Source organism: Parasteatoda tepidariorum, chromosome 11, assembly GCF_982258835.1.
Source record: "Parasteatoda tepidariorum strain Cologne lab strain chromosome 11, Ptep-v5.0, whole genome shotgun sequence".
In the NCBI taxonomy this organism is placed as follows: domain Eukaryota; kingdom Metazoa; phylum Arthropoda; class Arachnida; order Araneae; family Theridiidae; genus Parasteatoda; species Parasteatoda tepidariorum.
Window position 1 is genome coordinate 84,681,227 of NC_141765.1, and position 19,246 is coordinate 84,700,472.

The following is a 19,246-nucleotide window of genomic DNA, read 5'->3' on the forward strand; positions in this document are numbered from 1 at the left end:
TTTTTTCGTCAAAAAACACTAACATGTGATATAAATCACGCAAAAATTATGAAACTAATCATTTTTATTCTACAGTTATTTATGTTTAAACATAATTTAAAATCTTTTGAAATAATAAATTCATTTAAAAAAAAAATTTTTTTATGCAGTAATTAGATGAAACTAAAACTAACTTGAATTATAAAGCAGAGATTCATTTTCGATTATAAGGTAGCACTTTATTTTTAAGTAAGTTTAATAAATTTCCAGTCAGCTCAATAAAAAGTGATAAAAAGTACGTAATTGCTTGGTACAAAATATTCCTTTCTCAAAAAAAAAATTTAAGCAAATTCACAAAATTATCAAGTATCTAAAAATAATATTAAAAATACCTGGTGTGTATGGGGAAATGTGTTTTTACTTACTTTAATCATTTGACCTTCTTGAAAAGGTAATTCTTCATCAGCAGCATCTGGATTAGGTGACATTGTTTGCGGATCATAATCAAAGAGCGCCACAAAAAATCTCACCCTATTATGTCCTTCTTCATTTTCTGTATTATAGTCACCATATCTAGATATTGGTTCTTGAAAATCGGCTAATTTCCTTGATGAATTGCCCAAACTTCTGCGATTATTAGAATACGAGTGATTTGGTGGAGTAGGTTGCCCACCTCTCGAGGTAGTATGGTTTCGTCGATTTTGGTCCTGTAATTGTTGACGCTGTTTCTCTGAAACTGCTTGATTAGAATCATGGGATTGGCGACGATCTCGATGAGAATATTGTGAATGAATATGCTGTGAATGTGGTCCCCTGTGTGAATTGGATGAATAGTTTGTGTCAGATTCAGTGCGAAGTGGTCGTGAGGGTCCTCCTGAATATTTTTCTGGAGAACTTGTCCTGTGTCGTCTTCTTTGATTATATTCTTCTTCAGAGTATATATTTTCGGCATCATTCAACACAGTAGTTTCTCTCGGTATTTCTGAAATAAAAAAGTATATCCTCTTCACACATTTCAATCATTTATGGGTCATTCTCACAAAAACAGTCATTTTCATGTCCCCAGTATATTTTATGTTTGTTTTACAGCTTATGAAAAAAAAAAATTCAGGGAAAGTGTCCTTCGGAATGCAAGCTAACAAAAGAATAAAAATAAAATTATCAATTTTTATTTTTTATTTATTTTAGGTAATTAAAATATACCAATATGTCATTCCCTCACTTGTCCCCACTGCTGATTTAAAAAAAGAAAAAAACTGTTTCTGAAATAAAATTTTTTTTTTACAAATTCGTGTTTTTTATTTCAGAATACTGAAATATAGAATTCAGAAAATCAATTTTATATTTAATTTCTGATAAAAATATTAACACAGCACTATTTTAAACTTTGTCCCCAGTGTTTCGCGTCATTCCCTCACAACACCTGCAATCTTCTTAGAATAAAAATATTTTAATAAAAACTTCAGAAGTTAACAACTGGCATCATAGAACAAAATTGCAGTATTATGCAAAATATGCAAAATTGCATAGAACAAAATTGCAACCATCTTCAACTTAAAGAAGCTTTGCTGTGGAATAAATTTGAATGAATCAAACCAGGTAAAATTTTTTACATTTGTCATTCCCTCATGTCACTTTTTAGAGTAAAATAAAATACAACCTCATCGAGAAAGTGGATAATTATATGTTGCTTTCTTGTATGAATATAATTGTGTGTGATTGACTTCAGAAATTAATTAGGCCTAACTGTTATTTTTAAATTTTATTGAATTCGTCATTCCCTCACTAGTGTATAAAGTGAGGGAATGACGCTGAAGTGAGGGAATGATTCACGATGAGTATATTATCAAATTTTTCTTTGTTCAATCGTGCCAGCCAATTTTATTTCCCAAACCTGTAAAAACTATTAAATATATAATACTTAGTATCTTATCATTTTCAAACTTCAGGTAGATGTAACTTAGATAAAAACATGTATTAAAATAAAATATCATTCCCTCACTATTAGTGTCATTCCCTCACTTTTTAAATAGTGAAAATAATTAATTTACTTATTAATTAATTTGAAAAATAAATTAAAAAATTAATAAATTAATTTATTAAATTAATTTATTTATTTATTAAATTAATTAATTAATTATTAATTATTATAAATTAATTAATTATAAATTAATTATTTAAAAAATTAATTAATTTAAATATTAAGTATAATTTATAGGATATATACTTTCTTTATAATGCCATTACATATTTCTATTAATATAAAAAGTTTCAGAGCTTTTTATTCACTTTACTTTTTTGGGATTTTATGAAATGAAAAATGACAGTTTTCGTGAGAATGACCCTTATATCTCTTGATTTTTGCATCATTTTGAGAGCGTTTTCTTTAAAGTAATTTATAAAAATGATAAAGCGTTTGTTGCATTGATTTGGGTATGAATGTTGCAAAATTTAAATGGCATTATCATAAGACAGTGTTTTTAATTAATTAAATTTCAAACTCAGATTTTTATAAAAATTCCAAACCCATCATTAATCTACTATCTAACAATATAATCCCTCGGATCAACAGACACATTAGAAATATACATAGAAACAAATTGGTTAAAAATTGAGTTGCTTAAGAAAAAATGCTTCTCAAAAGTGAACTGAATTTATCGTATTTGTGAGTACGAAACAATTTCTAATTTTGAGAAAACATCATATAAAATTCCTATAAATTTATTTCAATTCTACCAAATAAATCGTAAAAATGTTTTATTTTTCTCATTTATATCAGTTTCAGATGAATCTATTCAGCGTTGCAACCTCTTTTAGAAAATGAACAAAAAGTGTTCCAAAAATTTAACTAATGTTTCACACTGTACCCGGATCAGGATTTTCACTTTGTAAACGTGCAAAATGAGTTTTGCTGAGTTCTATATCATAATTAATATTTTCTAAATTAACAATCGTATTAATTTGAAAGAAATTAATATAAAGCAACAAACAACAAAAAATAAACGTTTTGGTGTGAATACATGATATTAGTTCCTATAAAAAAATAATTAGAATATTAGTGCTTTTAATAATTATCGTAATACCCCTCTCCGTAATACCAATTTCCCTTTTTCGTTTTTGCAAAATAATATTTCAAAGTAAACAAGATATATCTTATTCTATGCAGAGAAATCAATGATCTTGTATATATCTTTCGAATATAGAAATATTAGCTTTTCAGAATTTGTAATGTTATCTAGCGTATAGTCCCTGGCCAAATTATTAGACGCACTACAAGATTCTATATAAAATCTAAATTATTAGGTGATACTATACAGATTTATTGTTTTCACGCGACTGAAACCGGTTTGCCCTTGTTTACGTTCGTGTATCAGTTGGTTAAATTAGGCGATATATAATTGACGATTGGATAAATTAGACAATATTCTATATAAATATAGAATATTTATTATATCAGGTATTATATTAGTATATTATATTAATTAGGCCAAATTATTAGACGCACTACAAGATTCTATATAAAATCTAAATTATTAGGTGATACTATACAGATTTATTGTTTTCACGCGACTGAAACCGGTTTGCCCTTGTTTACGTTCGTGTATCAGTTGGTTAAATTAGGCGATATATAATTGACGATTGGATAAATTAGACAATATTCTATATAAATATAGAATATTTATTATATCAGGTATTATATTAGTATATTATATTAATTAGGCCAAATTATTAGACGCACTACAAGATTCTATATAAAATCTAAATTATTAGGTGATACTATACAGATTTATTGTTTTCACGCGACTGAAACCGGTTTGCCCTTGTTTACGTTCGTGTATCAGTTGGTTAAATTAGGCGATATATAATTGACGATTGGATAAATTAGACAATATTCTATATAAATATAGAATATTTATTATATCAGGTATTATATTAGTATATTATATTAATTAGGCCAAATTATTAGACGCACTACAAGATTCTATATAAAATCTAAATTATTAGGTGATACTATACAGATTTATTGTTTTCACGCGACTGAAACCGGTTTGCCCTTGTTTACGTTCGTGTATCAGTTGGTTAAATTAGGCGATATATAATTGACGATTGGATAAATTAGACAATATTCTATATAAATATAGAATATTTATTATATCAGGTATTATATTAGTATATTATATTAATTAGGCCAAATTATTAGACGCACTACAAGATTCTATATAAAATCTAAATTATTAGGTGATACTATACAGATTTATTGTTTTCACGCGACTGAAACCGGTTTGCCCTTGTTTACGTTCGTGTATCAGTTGGTTAAATTAGGCGATATATAATTGACGATTGGATAAATTAGACAATATTCTATATAAATATAGAATATTTATTATATCAGGTATTATATTAGTATATTATATTAATTAGGCCAAATTATTAGACGCACTACAAGATTCTATATAAAATCTAAATTATTAGGTGATACTATACAGATTTATTGTTTTCACGCGACTGAAACCGGTTTGCCCTTGTTTACGTTCGTGTATCAGTTGGTTAAATTAGGCGATATATAATTGACGATTGGATAAATTAGACAATATTCTATATAAATATAGAATATTTATTATATCAGGTATTATATTAGTATATTATATTAATTAGGCCAAATTATTAGACACACTACAAGATTCTATATAAAATCTAAATTATTAGGTGATACTATACAGATTTATTGTTTTCACGCGACTGAAACCGGTTTGCCCTTGTTTACGTTCGTGTATCAGTTGGTTAAATTAGGCGATATATAATTGACGATTGGATAAATTAGACAATATTCTATATAAATATAGAATATTTATTATATCAGGTATTATATTAGTATATTATATTAATTAGGCCAAATTATTAGACACACTACAAGATTCTATATAAAATCTAAATTATTAGGTGATACTATACAGATTTATTGTTTTCACGCGACTGAAACCGGTTTGCCCTTGTTTACGTTCGTGTATCAGTTGGTTAAATTAGGCGATATATAATTGACGATTGGATAAATTAGACAATATTCTATATAAATATAGAATATTTATTATATCAGGTATTATATTAGTATATTATATTAATTAGGCCAAATTATTAGACGCACTACAAGATTCTATATAAAATCTAAATTATTAGGTGATACTATACAGATTTATTGTTTTCACGCGACTGAAACCGGTTTGCCCTTGTTTACGTTCGTGTATCAGTTGGTTAAATTAGGCGATATATAATTGACGATTGGATAAATTAGACAATATTCTATATAAATATAGAATATTTATTATATCAGGTATTATATTAGTATATTATATTAATTAGGCCAAATTATTAGACGCACTACAAGATTCTATATAAAATCTAAATTATTAGGTGATACTATACAGATTTATTGTTTTCACGCGACTGAAACCGGTTTGCCCTTGTTTACGTTCGTGTATCAGTTGGTTAAATTAGGCGATATATAATTGACGATTGGATAAATTAGACAATATTCTATATAAATATAGAATATTTATTATATCAGGTATTATATTAGTATATTATATTAATTAGGCCAAATTATTAGACGCACTACAAGATTCTATATAAAATCTAAATTATTAGGTGATACTATACAGATTTATTGTTTTCACGCGACTGAAACCGGTTTGCCCTTGTTTACGTTCGTGTATCAGTTGGTTAAATTAGGCGATATATAATTGACGATTGGATAAATTAGACAATATTCTATATAAATATAGAATATTTATTATATCAGGTATTATATTAGTATATTATATTAATTAGGCCAAATTATTAGACACACTACAAGATTCTATATAAAATCTAAATTATTAGGTGATACTATACAGATTTATTGTTTTCACGCGACTGAAACCGGTTTGCCCTTGTTTACGTTCGTGTATCAGTTGGTTAAATTAGGCGATATATAATTGACGATTGGATAAATTAGACAATATTCTATATAAATATAGAATATTTATTATATCAGGTATTATATTAGTATATTATATTAATTAGGCCAAATTATTAGACACACTACAAGATTCTATATAAAATCTAAATTATTAGGTGATACTATACAGATTTATTGTTTTCACGCGACTGAAACCGGTTTGCCCTTGTTTACGTTCGTGTATCAGTTGGTTAAATTAGGCGATATATAATTGACGATTGGATAAATTAGACAATATTCTATATAAATATAGAATATTTATTATATCAGGTATTATATTAGTATATTATATTAATTAGGCCAAATTATTAGACACACTACAAGATTCTATATAAAATCTAAATTATTAGGTGATACTATACAGATTTATTGTTTTCACGCGACTGAAACCGGTTTGCCCTTGTTTACGTTCGTGTATCAGTTGGTTAAATTAGGCGATATATAATTGACGATTGGATAAATTAGACAATATTCTATATAAATATAGAATATTTATTATATCAGGTATTATATTAGTATATTATATTAATTAGGCCAAATTATTAGACACACTACAAGATTCTATATAAAATCTAAATTATTAGGTGATACTATACAGATTTATTGTTTTCACGCGACTGAAACCGGTTTGCCCTTGTTTACGTTCGTGTATCAGTTGGTTAAATTAGGCGATATATAATTGACGATTGGATAAATTAGACAATATTCTATATAAATATAGAATATTTATTATATCAGGTATTATATTAGTATATTATATTAATTAGGCCAAATTATTAGACACACTACAAGATTCTATATAAAATCTAAATTATTAGGTGATACTATACAGATTTATTGTTTTCACGCGACTGAAACCGGTTTGCCCTTGTTTACGTTCGTGTATCAGTTGGTTAAATTAGGCGATATATAATTGACGATTGGATAAATTAGACAATATTCTATATAAATATAGAATATTTATTATATCAGGTATTATATTAGTATATTATATTAATTAGGCCAAATTATTAGACACACTACAAGATTCTATATAAAATCTAAATTATTAGGTGATACTATACAGATTTATTGTTTTCACGCGACTGAAACCGGTTTGCCCTTGTTTACGTTCGTGTATCAGTTGGTTAAATTAGGCGATATATAATTGACGATTGGATAAATTAGACAATATTCTATATAAATATAGAATATTTATTATATCAGGTATTATATTAGTATATTATATTAATTAGGCCAAATTATTAGACACACTACAAGATTCTATATAAAATCTAAATTATTAGGTGATACTATACAGATTTATTGTTTTCACGCGACTGAAACCGGTTTGCCCTTGTTTACGTTCGTGTATCAGTTGGTTAAATTAGGCGATATATAATTGACGATTGGATAAATTAGACAATATTCTATATAAATATAGAATATTTATTATATCAGGTATTATATTAGTATATTATATTAATTAGGCCAAATTATTAGACGCACTACAAGATTCTATATAAAATCTAAATTATTAGGTGATACTATACAGATTTATTGTTTTCACGCGACTGAAACCGGTTTGCCCTTGTTTACGTTCGTGTATCAGTTGGTTAAATTAGGCGATATATAATTGACGATTGGATAAATTAGACAATATTCTATATAAATATAGAATATTTATTATATCAGGTATTATATTAGTATATTATATTAATTAGGCCAAATTATTAGACGCACTACAAGATTCTATATAAAATCTAAATTATTAGGTGATACTATACAGATTTATTGTTTTCACGCGACTGAAACCGGTTTGCCCTTGTTTACGTTCGTGTATCAGTTGGTTAAATTAGGCGATATATAATTGACGATTGGATAAATTAGACAATATTCTATATAAATATAGAATATTTATTATATCAGGTATTATATTAGTATATTATATTAATTAGGCCAAATTATTAGACGCACTACAAGATTCTATATAAAATCTAAATTATTAGGTGATACTATACAGATTTATTGTTTTCACGCGACTGAAACCGGTTTGCCCTTGTTTACGTTCGTGTATCAGTTGGTTAAATTAGGCGATATATAATTGACGATTGGATAAATTAGACAATATTCTATATAAATATAGAATATTTATTATATCAGGTATTATATTAGTATATTATATTAATTAGGCCAAATTATTAGACGCACTGTAGTATTTTAATAATTACATTTTTTGCACGAGTTTATATGCAATACTTTTATAGTTAAACATACGTGTAATGGGTTTTTATTCGGGAGATTTTTATATACTTCCTATTTGTATTTATTTTTAGCGTATTGCATTACAATGTTGACCGATTCATACATGAAAGTAAACAAGTTCAAACCGGTTTCAGTCACGCAAAAACAATAAAGCTGTATAGTATCACCTGATAATTAAGATTTTACTTAGAATCTTATAGTGCGTCTAATAATTTGGCCAGGAACTGCATGTTCATTATTAAAATTAGAAGTATTCTTTTTGAAATTAGATTTAAGTTACCTAATAAAAATTTTATTTATTATTTTTTTACTTTTATTTTGAACAGATAATTTTTCAAACATTTGATTGTAAACATTTGCGCAAATTTGATAGGATAAGTGAAAAACTTTGGCTTATTGGAAGTTATACTAATAGTTAGTTTCGATTTACAACATTAAATTAATAAATGTCTGATGTTTTAACTAAATTAACTAACGGTCTTATAAAGTTTTGTAATATTAAGGAAAAAATGCAGTGCAGTATTCTACTTCATTTTTTTAAAAATTTGTGACACACTTTATATTTTTTGAAAATTTTAAATTAGTTAATATTGTAGATGCCTTTGTATTGAGCCTTTCTGAAGCTCTAGAAATATTAAATTGTCAAGTTTTACAGGTGCACAACCATAACTTGTATACTCTCAGTAAACTTTTGAAGAACTTAAAAAAATGCATGTGCTTCTAACATTTATTGGACAGGTGTTTCTGCACTTTTACCTTAGCACTTTCATCATTATCTATGATCTGCATAAACTCTTTGCGGCAAATATGACACAAACGGCAACAATTTCACGCAAATTTCTGAAATTAGAATACGCAGTTTCTTCCTCTTGAAAGGGCCATTCTCATTTCTCAATTTTCGCACCATCGAGAAAAAAAGGATATTTTCTCGATGCTCTGATTATCACCATCTGATTGGTGAGTTTTTCGTGTTAGAATATACTTCACCAGTCAGGTTCTCCGTTGAACGTAACCGAAGATGCAGGAATCGCATGCAAGGAGACTGACTCTGAATCTCTTTTCTAGTAACTGGTTCACTCAGTGTTTCTGTATCCACTGTTTTCGGAACAAATTTTAGTTGCTATTTCACTTACATTATTTTTGAAGCACTGAAAAGTAGTTTCTTGGCTTCAAGTACATTAACCTTGAAGGAAATATTGTTTTAAATCTAGTAGTTTATTGCACAGGGCTGTTTAAGGAACTTTATGGTACAATGGTCTATTGGCTGTAATTTTGCTTTTGTGCTTGTTGGAAGAAACTGCTTTAAAAATTGATAGTTCACTGATCTCTGCACATTTATTCACAAAAATAGTAATTTATCTAAGCATCGAATACTCGATGAAGTTTTCTAAAGAAGTCTTGGGAAAAAAAGACGTCATCCAAGCATTTTGTTTTATACTAATAACCAAAGAATCTGTTTTAACTTTCATGAAACATTGATGATTTAGGTATTTTCTGGTAAAAAAAAGGCATTTTTTTTGTTATAGAGATAATTCCCTCTACAAAGACGATTAAAAGTTTTCAGCTAATTTTGTCTCCAGAGAAATTTTCTTCCTTGAATATCGTTGTCTGTTTTCAGGCATTTTTTAACAAAAATTACGATTGGATCATCATCTGTTTCATTTTGGAGATAGCTAAGTTTTACAAATCAATATGGAAGATATTTAAAAATAACGTAACATTGAAGATATTTAAAAATAACGTAACATTAAAGATATTTAAAAATGGCACATGTTTAAAAACTTTTTACTGTATCCTTAAAGGAAATTTAGTGACATTTCATTTGATTATTGTTCTTATACTTAAGGAGGAATTTTTATTTTCTTCTTCCCTCAGCAATTTTTCTATTTTCAACAGTATTTGCAAAATTTATCACTTTCTCACTCAGCAAAGCGCTACTTATTTGAATGGTATTTTTTAGGTAGCTGAATCTAATTTCAAAGAGCTGATTCCACTTGCTTGCATATTTTTCTTTTAGGCAGTGAATTCATGGATTGAAGAGGTTGAGAGAGACGTTAAGTTCTTAAAAAATAAGGAATTACAAAGCAAAAATACAAGACAGACGGCGTTGGAGAAGAATTGTTAGGGAAGGTGTCGTCCAGCATGTACTATTGAGTAAGTAAGTAAATAAGTTCAGAGATTACTTAATATCCTTAAGATTATTTTCTCCTCTTCTTAATATCTTGAATGAGTATTCAGTCGAATTCCATACTTCAGCAGTATATCTTTCTTTTTCATAGTTGCATTTCTTAACTATTAAAAATATTAGTTTTATCTTCCACGCTAAGAGTTTTCACTTTGGCATCTTTAGTGATAAATACCTCTTCCTTGCAAACTTTAACAGCAAATAATGAACATAAAAGTAAATTAAACAATTGGTGTGTTTGAGATTAGTTTGAATGCATACATCTATATTGAATCCTTTTATTTCGTAAGGCCAAATCGACGCAGTATAACATTGATTCTAACATTGTAATTAATAGGGACAAAAGCGAGTAACTTCCCTACAAGTGTTATTCCTTTCTCCTCTTTTTATTCTCAGTCTAATTGTCAACTTTCCTTCCCTCTTATATAAAAGTGAACTTCCTGTAAGACTTTTGATTTAAGGAACAGATTATTCGCACTGAATCTTAATGGTTCGGGGATTGAATCTTAAATATAATAGTTAATTAGAGCAGACGATATTTTAAGCCATGAACAAACCCGAATTGGGTTTTTCGGGTTTCCCCCGGCTAAGTACTAGAAATGGGAGCAGAAGTTCTCCGTCCAAAATGTTGGAAAATTCTGTGCCAAAAAACTTTTTGTCTCTGGATTTATAAAGTAGTTTAACTGAAGTTAAATTTTTACTTGCAAAAACAACCATTTCTAGCGAATTTGCTTGACTAACTATTTATCAAAACAAAATTTCATACTGTTTTTACATTATCTATTAGAAACTGGGAAAATGAGCAATAAACCATAAAATGCAATGAGAGAGGAAAGTCAATGAGGGGGTTAAGAACACTTACTAAAAAAACATCCACTTATTAGAGAAAATCTATTTATTAAAGAACATTTATTTACTAACGTACCGCCTTAGATTTCAGTACTACATGGTTTGAATACAGTTTTTGTTGTATTATAAAACTGAAAAAAACTGACTAAGACTAATAAATAGCACAAAGATTTCATGCAAAACTTTCAACAAGATGTTATATTCAAATAGGAAGCACAAATTTGGAACAAAGGGAACATTCATTCTAAAAGCATGCTTTCCCATGCTACTAAGGCAATGCTTCTACATATACTTACTATGATTCTGAATAGCTTCCTTGCTAGCTAAATTGGAAAATTTCACATATATTATTTACGCACAACTATAGCAACTTAATTTAAGACTACACTCATATTTTTGAATTATCATTTTTTATGAAACTACAATGAAATAAGAAATATTTAGTATATTTTTTTAAACAAGTAAATTTGAAAGGAAAATTTATCTAAATAAGCAAAAATAAATTTAAGTCTTTCTAATCGCTTTTCATTGTAAAGAAATATTTTTGGTTATTAATTGTCTGTGATTTATAAAAAAAAAATCTTTAAGGTTGTACTATCTAATATTCATTCGAAAATTGCAATTTACATTTAAAATCTTTTAAGACATTTAAGTATTTTTTATTAAAAAAAGATTTCATAATATTTTATGAAATTTTATTTTATTTTCTCTGGACAAACCTTAAAAAAGGACGTGCAGCTAATTTATATTAGACGCCAGTAATTATAAGAGATTTTTGAACGATCTTCATGCTTTTTCTCAATAACAATTTGTTAAATAAATAAAAAAACTACTTTTATTTTTCAAAAAAATCATATACAAAATTATATTTACTATTAAATTTTAGGAAGGTAAGGATTTGAATTTTATGGAAGTCTAAGTTGGTAGTTTCGATTGATTCATAGAAATTACTTTAACATTTTCAAGCATTGTAATGCAATTTAACTTAAATGAAAAATAATTATTTCATATTTATTTTTTACCAACATTTTGAAAAATAACGTGTTTTGTTTTCTTAGGAAAAGCAAGAACGACACAAAATAAATAAGGACTAAAAGAAGGACTAATTTAGAAAATATATTTACATAATAACCCTACTATTGACACTTTTCTGTTGGCACTCAATTTCTCAGTTAAAGAAAAATCTTTTGGTGGCTTTGATTTTTTAAAAATATTCGTGGTAGGGGATATTTTTTCGCAATGTCTACTTTATTTTCAATGAATACAACTGTGAGTCTCAGAAAATTTGTCAAAAGCACATTTATAATCAATGCTTGGACGAGAACGTATTAGTGTATCGTAACACCATTGTGTGAAAAATATTTGTAGAGTTTCTAAGGAAACAGCTAAAATCATTGTTCTCTATTGACTATTTTTTTTTTCATTTAAATTATAATTTATAATAAAATTGGTTTATGATAGGCTATTTCCAAAACATCCCGTTTGTTATATTACTATAGTTAAGGAAAATAAATAAATAAGCCACTCTAAATTATTGTTTCACCACCATATTATTTATGTCTTTTAAAAATGCTTTCAAAATATTACTTACAATGAAATAATTACGAGATTTGTATTGTGTTAAAAATAACTAAAAAAGTTGGATATCTAATAAAAAAATATTACTCCGCGTTTATACTTTTGTTATTTTCCGAAATGGGAAAATTTATTTGAATTTGGAAAACGAGAAGCTTCTTGGGGAATTCTGACACCTGTATTATACTTAAATGTTTAGCATATACCACTTAGAATAAATTTCAATAAGGTATTTTTAGATATATTTTATTTGTATTTTACTTCAAAAAGCTATATTCTGTTGTTTTGTTTTAAGGTGCTTAATGTGCAAAGATAATCTATTCTAATTTTGCTTCAAGAGTTCTTTTTCTCAATTAGAACTTCCAAAAAAATTACATTTTTATTCAATAAAAATAAGATTTCTGCAGCAAAAAAAAAGGGAAATATTCTGTTGAGCGTTGAGTTAACTCAAATATGTGTGAAGGCAAGAAACATTTTATTCATTTAAGTGATTCTTTACCTTCTGTAATTAAAGTAGCATTTATATTAATTACTAATACAATAATATAAACTATAAAATTCAAACAGTTATAATTTATCGTAGTGTTTTAAGGAGCAATGCTTTATATGCAAAGATAACCAATTATAGTTCCATTTTGAGTATGTTTACTTCTTCACAATTAGACGCTCGAGAAAATAACACAATTTTTGTAAAATAAAAACAAGATTTATAGAACAGAAAAGGAAATGTTTAGATGGCTCAGTCTCTACCAGAATATGTTTCAGGTAGAGTTGAATTTGTATCAGTCTATCTGACATTTTGCTAAGTATCTAAAAGTATCAAGTACTGGAAAAACATCAATTAGTATCAATTACTTTTCAAAATATATTCAAATTTAGTAAAATCTCTAAAATTTGTTTAAAAGAAATAGATTGAAATCTTTTATATTTAACGTTAGAGGGCAGTACCATTTAAGTAAGTTTGTTTCTGGATCAATTCAAATACCCGATTTGACGTAATAAGTGCAATTTCAATTATATGCACCGGGTATCATTTTGGTAATAGTGCCAACTGAAAGACAATTTCTGTAACTAGTTTCGCTAGACTCCTATTAATTTGGATTTGTTCCTTTTGGATTAGTCACTTCCATTTTGGAGCTTTGGAACTCTTTATTTGTATTCGCTTTGTATCATTCACGGGACTTACAATATCTGAAGCTGTAGTAATCTTTTCGTCTTGTCACAGATAATCTTTCCAAGTTTCTCGCATTACCTGATTACATTTTCTCCTTATATTCAAATGATTTATCTCACCATTATTTATTTCCATTTGATTTTATAATATTTCTTTTAATATGCTTTATTTTAATAAGTTTTTGTGTTATTTTCTTTGATGGTGTTAAACATCAAATGGAATTTAATGTTTAGAAAAAATATATTATAACGATAAAACAATTTTGATTGAGTAAATGTACTCCCTTCTGAAAAGAATTCTCGTTTAAAATACCTAATCTTCATTAAATTTTAATAAAAAATGTAGTTTAAGCAATTAGATTTTAAGGTTAAATAATTATTTTTAACGTTTTATTGTTGGAGAATTATGCATGATAGAATAAATATTTCAAACTGGTAGTTTAACCAAATTTTGTTTAAACTAATTGCATATTTTCTCTTGTTAGTTACTACTTTAACAGTATTAATAATTATAATTATAGCTGATTGATTTCAATTCCAAATGCATGTTTTCGCATATATATTGCACGTTAAATATGTTTTTTTTGAACAAAATATTTTTAAATTTATTTCGAATTTAAATTAAATTTCCTTTTATTTTCCGACCAAAAATATTTGTTAAGATTTCAATACAAGCAAATTATAATTCAAGATTAGCTTATAAATTCAAAACAAAGTTTTAGCTCTGAAAAGGCAATAGAAATTTAACTCCTTCTTCTTTCGCTGGTCCTGAACAGGTTAATGTTAAATATTTTATTAAAAATTCAAGATACCTATTGTTGGTCTAGAAGGGTACATTTCTTTGTCACTTAAATTCTCTTCGAGGTCTAAAACAATCTGCCTGTTTCTATGACCTTCTGACATACTTCGAGTGTTATAAGATTGGTTTTTCCATTCTTGACGTCTCTGGTTAGGCATTTGGTTTTGATTCATACGCCGGACGGATTCCTAAAACATTTATTTAAGAAAAAGGCAAATTATTCAAATCAGAGTCATAAGTACAAATTCAAAAAGTATAGGATTTTTTTCAAAAAAAAAAATATATAAGATTTTTTTTTTGGGGGGGGGAGCAAATGTAGGACAAAAAAGTAAAAACTCAGGCCACTTGTCAATAACTGCTTGTGATCAAATTGGCAGAATTCTTTATTTATGGAAGCAACCGGCATGTTTTCAGCATTATCACGTACATTGTCATAGAAGTAGCATGCGTGCTAATTTCTTCCTTGATTTTGAAACACATAGAAAAATTTAAGTTTGTGCGTTTTTTGCATCTCAAAACTACGTTATAACTGCTTATAATAAGAGCAGCAAAAATTTCAGAATATATTTTAGACGTTATATATTAAGTATTGTGGGTGCTGAAAGCATCGTTATATATTCATATACAACTCAACAGAGGAAGAATGGGAAATGAATGTTCTAAACAAGAAATCGGTGATCTACTCAATTGGCCTAACTGAGCATTGTGATTGCGAATATTATGCCTTCAACATCATAAAAACATTTAAAATTTGACAAATACTTTTACACTACTAAATGGTGACAATTAGTATTACACACTTTGTTGCTTCACGATTTAGTTATCATAATAAAAATTTAAAGGATTCTAATCCATAACATTTAAAGGAATTACATATTGTTTCAAACACAGTGTAAGTTTTAGTTTTACGCAATGATTGATTTCAATTCATGGTTGTGAAAATTCCTTCCCCCTGAAGGAGTGGTAAAAGTTGAACCAAACTTTCATGAAATGTAAAGTGACGATGATATATGCAAATGATTAGAATTACAACGCTCAGCGTGGCGGACAAATAAAATGCTGATTTATCTCTCTCTTTTTCCTGATTTCTCCATTTCCTTATTTCTTTCTCTCTCTGAATGTTGCCACCCCCTCTTTTTAGTCCTGTAAATTTGATTTATTACTTTTACCGCTATCAGTCATAATCAAACCATGAGAGATGATGAAACATCAATAAGCATTTGTTGTTTTATTAATTTCTGACAATTCCTTCACAGTGTTGCAATTTTTAGAGTGAGAAAAATTATTCAGCATTGTTTTAAGGCTCATTTTGCAAAACTTTTAATTTTTTTATCGCCTGTATCAATTAAGCCAATGCTTCAGTGTTTTAATCAGTGTTTTTTTTTTCTTTAACCATAACCTTAGTTGATGAAATTTTCTCTTTAAGTCTTTTAATTTCTCTTTAATTTTTTTCCGTAGGCTGACTTTGTTCAAGATCTAAACTATTTTCTTCAATTCCTATGATTTCACCTCCTTATATTGCAGGAGATGTTCTCTTTTATAACTCTATCACCAGTTGCATTTTTTTAAACCAAAACTTAATAACTATCAGACCGAAGATTGAGCATAAACTCATCCTTGACATTTCATTAATTATAATCTGCTTATTTACAAAAAAGGTCTCGTTCAACGGAAACTTGAGACGTTGGGAGGATTACAGTTATAAATCTTATTTAAAAAAGAAAAAACATTTATAATTTCCACTCCCATCTTTAAGACCGAAAACACTATTTTTTTTATCAATAGCGATACTTTCAGTTTCTTTGAGCCTTATCATTTGTCTATCGATGCAAATGATGAAATCATCAGTCAGTTTATAAACAGAATTTTCAAGTATAACATGTTGCTCAACAATCTGACATCTAGCAAAGTAGTCGATAATGATTCTTTCTTGACTAGCACATTATCTCAAAAGTATGAATTATGTTCATGTGCAATAAATAGAAAAAGTAGGAATTAGTAAAAATATAATACTTTTTCTACCTTTTTCATAGAAATAAATTATCTGTTTTTTTAAAAAATTCTGAAAATATTTTTTTTATTATTATAAAATAATATATTGGCTAAAATCTGCTCATTAAAGAGAATGAGGTTCTAAACGTCACATTAGTGAATTTAAGTAAATTATATTTAAATTTCATTTGTTTTTTGTCAATGTCTTCGTTTTTGATCGTTTTGTGCAGATATAACACACAAAAGTTTAAAGATACATCGGTTTGACTCTTTCAATGATGAAGGATTTTTTATGATATTTGTAGATATTATTTGCTTTCATGCAGGCAATCTTAAGCTTTTTTAATTTTTCGGTAAGAGAAGGTCTGACTCATACACCTACTGCTGAAAAATCCCGACATTTAAATAATTTTGTAACATGAGAGCATATTTGACATGACATGAGACACTATCTTAATACATATGAATTAATTTGTGATGACTATTAATGGAAAATCGGACACAAAAATATAATTTTCTTTAAATAATGTACATTTTTGAAAATATTTCTGAATTTTATTCCATTGGCAAAGTAAACACGTTAGAAAAGGGTAGTTTTTTTAGAAAAATAAGCACCTAAGCAACTAAGCAACTTTTTCTTAATAAGCTAAACATGACCGGTTTTTCCTCCCATGATATAATGTATGCCAACAGTCATAGACGTGTATGGAATTTTATCATTGCATGATTTTTATAAAATGCAAATAATATGACATTTATTTTATATTATTTGTGCTTTTTAACATTGTTATAACTTCATATCATAACTCAGTGCATCGTTAATTCTTTTTGATTAGGAAATAAAAAATTAACTAACTTAATGTTTGAAAGAAAAAAACTAACCATCTGCTTACGTCATTAATATTAATAGCATAATAATTTTTCAAAGAATATTTATTTTTTTACTTCACAACGAAAAGGTATTAATTTTGGGAATTAATATTTTTTCAAGAGCTCAAGGGAAAACTATGGTTAGCAATAGTTTTTAAAGAAAATTTGAGTTCTGTGGTAAAGGAACTTATTTTGAATTTTAATAGCTATATAGAATCCATTTATGTTCGTTAGTATTGGATCATTAAAAAAAACCCCACTTATTTCAATGTTAATTACATTTTAGGAACTTGTTACCCTGAATGAATAAATTCAATCTTCTGGTTTGATTTAGAACGTCATTAATTAGGTATTTTTGATTTGTTGCCGTTCATGATAAAAATTGACTAAAAGATTTTGTTAAAGAATAAAAGGAAGATTTCATGATTCACTTTCATATGAGTTTAAAAATTTTCATTATGGAAAAGAAAGTCCGGACTTCTATGAAAAGAAAAAATGATAAAATAGAAAGAACAAGAAATTGAATTCCAGTTTAGATTCAGTACAAATAATTAACATTGTTGCATGGAAGAAAGTAATAGATCATAATTTGGTTGGTGGTCAATATAACTTCCTTCTGCACTTTTAATGTTCTGTTATCAAAAATGCTTAAATACACTATTTTTCATGGCTCTATGAAACAAATATTTTTTCTTGCAATATGAGAAAAATAACAATTTACAAACAATTTTTAGAAGGTTACTTACTTGTACGCGTGCTGAATTTTTTGTCATTTCCTCTGCTTCGCATTCAACATCATTTATACTTTCCACTTTACAAAGCATCTTAGATTTACTCTAAAATAAAATTAAATACATCAGTATTTTCTATAATTAGAGTAAAAGTTTTGAAAAAATTAATTTTTTAAAACGAAAAATACATCGTTAAAACAGGGGAAATGTTGAAAAAAGTGTATGTATTTATTGAATTAAAATCTAAAATTTTTAATAAAAAAAGTATTTAATTAAAATTGCTCAATTTTTAGAATAAGTTTTTACAAAAAATGATTTTTAGAAAAAAAAGGCATTGATTAAAGTACGTGTTCTTACAATTCTAAACAGCAAAATTTACTAATTTAATTTTCGAACGTTGGTTTTAACATTATTTGCCCTTATTCAACCAAATATTAACATGAAACATTAAAAAATAAATTGTGTGTTTCGTACTTTGAAATCTATCTTATTACACCAAATTAAATCAGCATAATTATATCTTATAATTAAATATTTTATCAGCATAATAAAATGCTTTTTATTTTTTTTACAAAAAATAGAAAATATGTATGCAATATTATTAAAATTGACTCGAAATACATATTGTTGATAAAATAAATTTTTGTTTTGAGAATTAACTAGCCATGATAAAGCATATGCATATCTCGATTCTTTAATATTATTTAAATTAGTGTAGTTTGTTCCATAAGAAATGCTAACAAAAAGAGCTGTATAGAACAAATCTGAATATTAATAATTGCCAGTATTATACTGTTATATCACTAATAATTTTAAAATAACTATTGTTTGTTGATTAGAAAAAGAATGCAAGC

At 27.0% G+C, this 19,246-nt stretch overlaps 1 protein-coding gene across 9 annotated transcripts in view; it reads right to left on the bottom strand.

The window, feature by feature from the left end:
* LOC107446422 (RIMS-binding protein 2) overlaps positions 1-19,246 on the bottom strand; it is a 143,304-nt gene that overhangs the window by 17,371 nt on the left and 106,687 nt on the right. For 6 of the 9 annotated variants that reach the window (XR_015430287.1, XR_011638166.2, XM_071187372.2 and 3 more), the window contains 4 exons: positions 18,408-18,497; positions 14,813-14,987; positions 11,549-11,575; positions 405-961 (listed from right to left, as the gene is read on the bottom strand). Coding sequence is in view for 7 of the 9 variants with exons in the window: in XM_071187372.2 (XP_071043473.2) it covers positions 405-961; positions 11,549-11,575; positions 14,813-14,987; positions 18,408-18,497 (849 nt within the window). In the remaining 2 variants the exon portion in view is untranslated. The remainder of the gene's footprint in view (positions 1-404; positions 962-11,548; positions 11,576-14,812; positions 14,988-18,407; positions 18,498-19,246) is intronic. The other 3 variants (XM_071187373.2, XM_071187369.2, XM_087154648.1) reach the window with 1 other exon arrangement.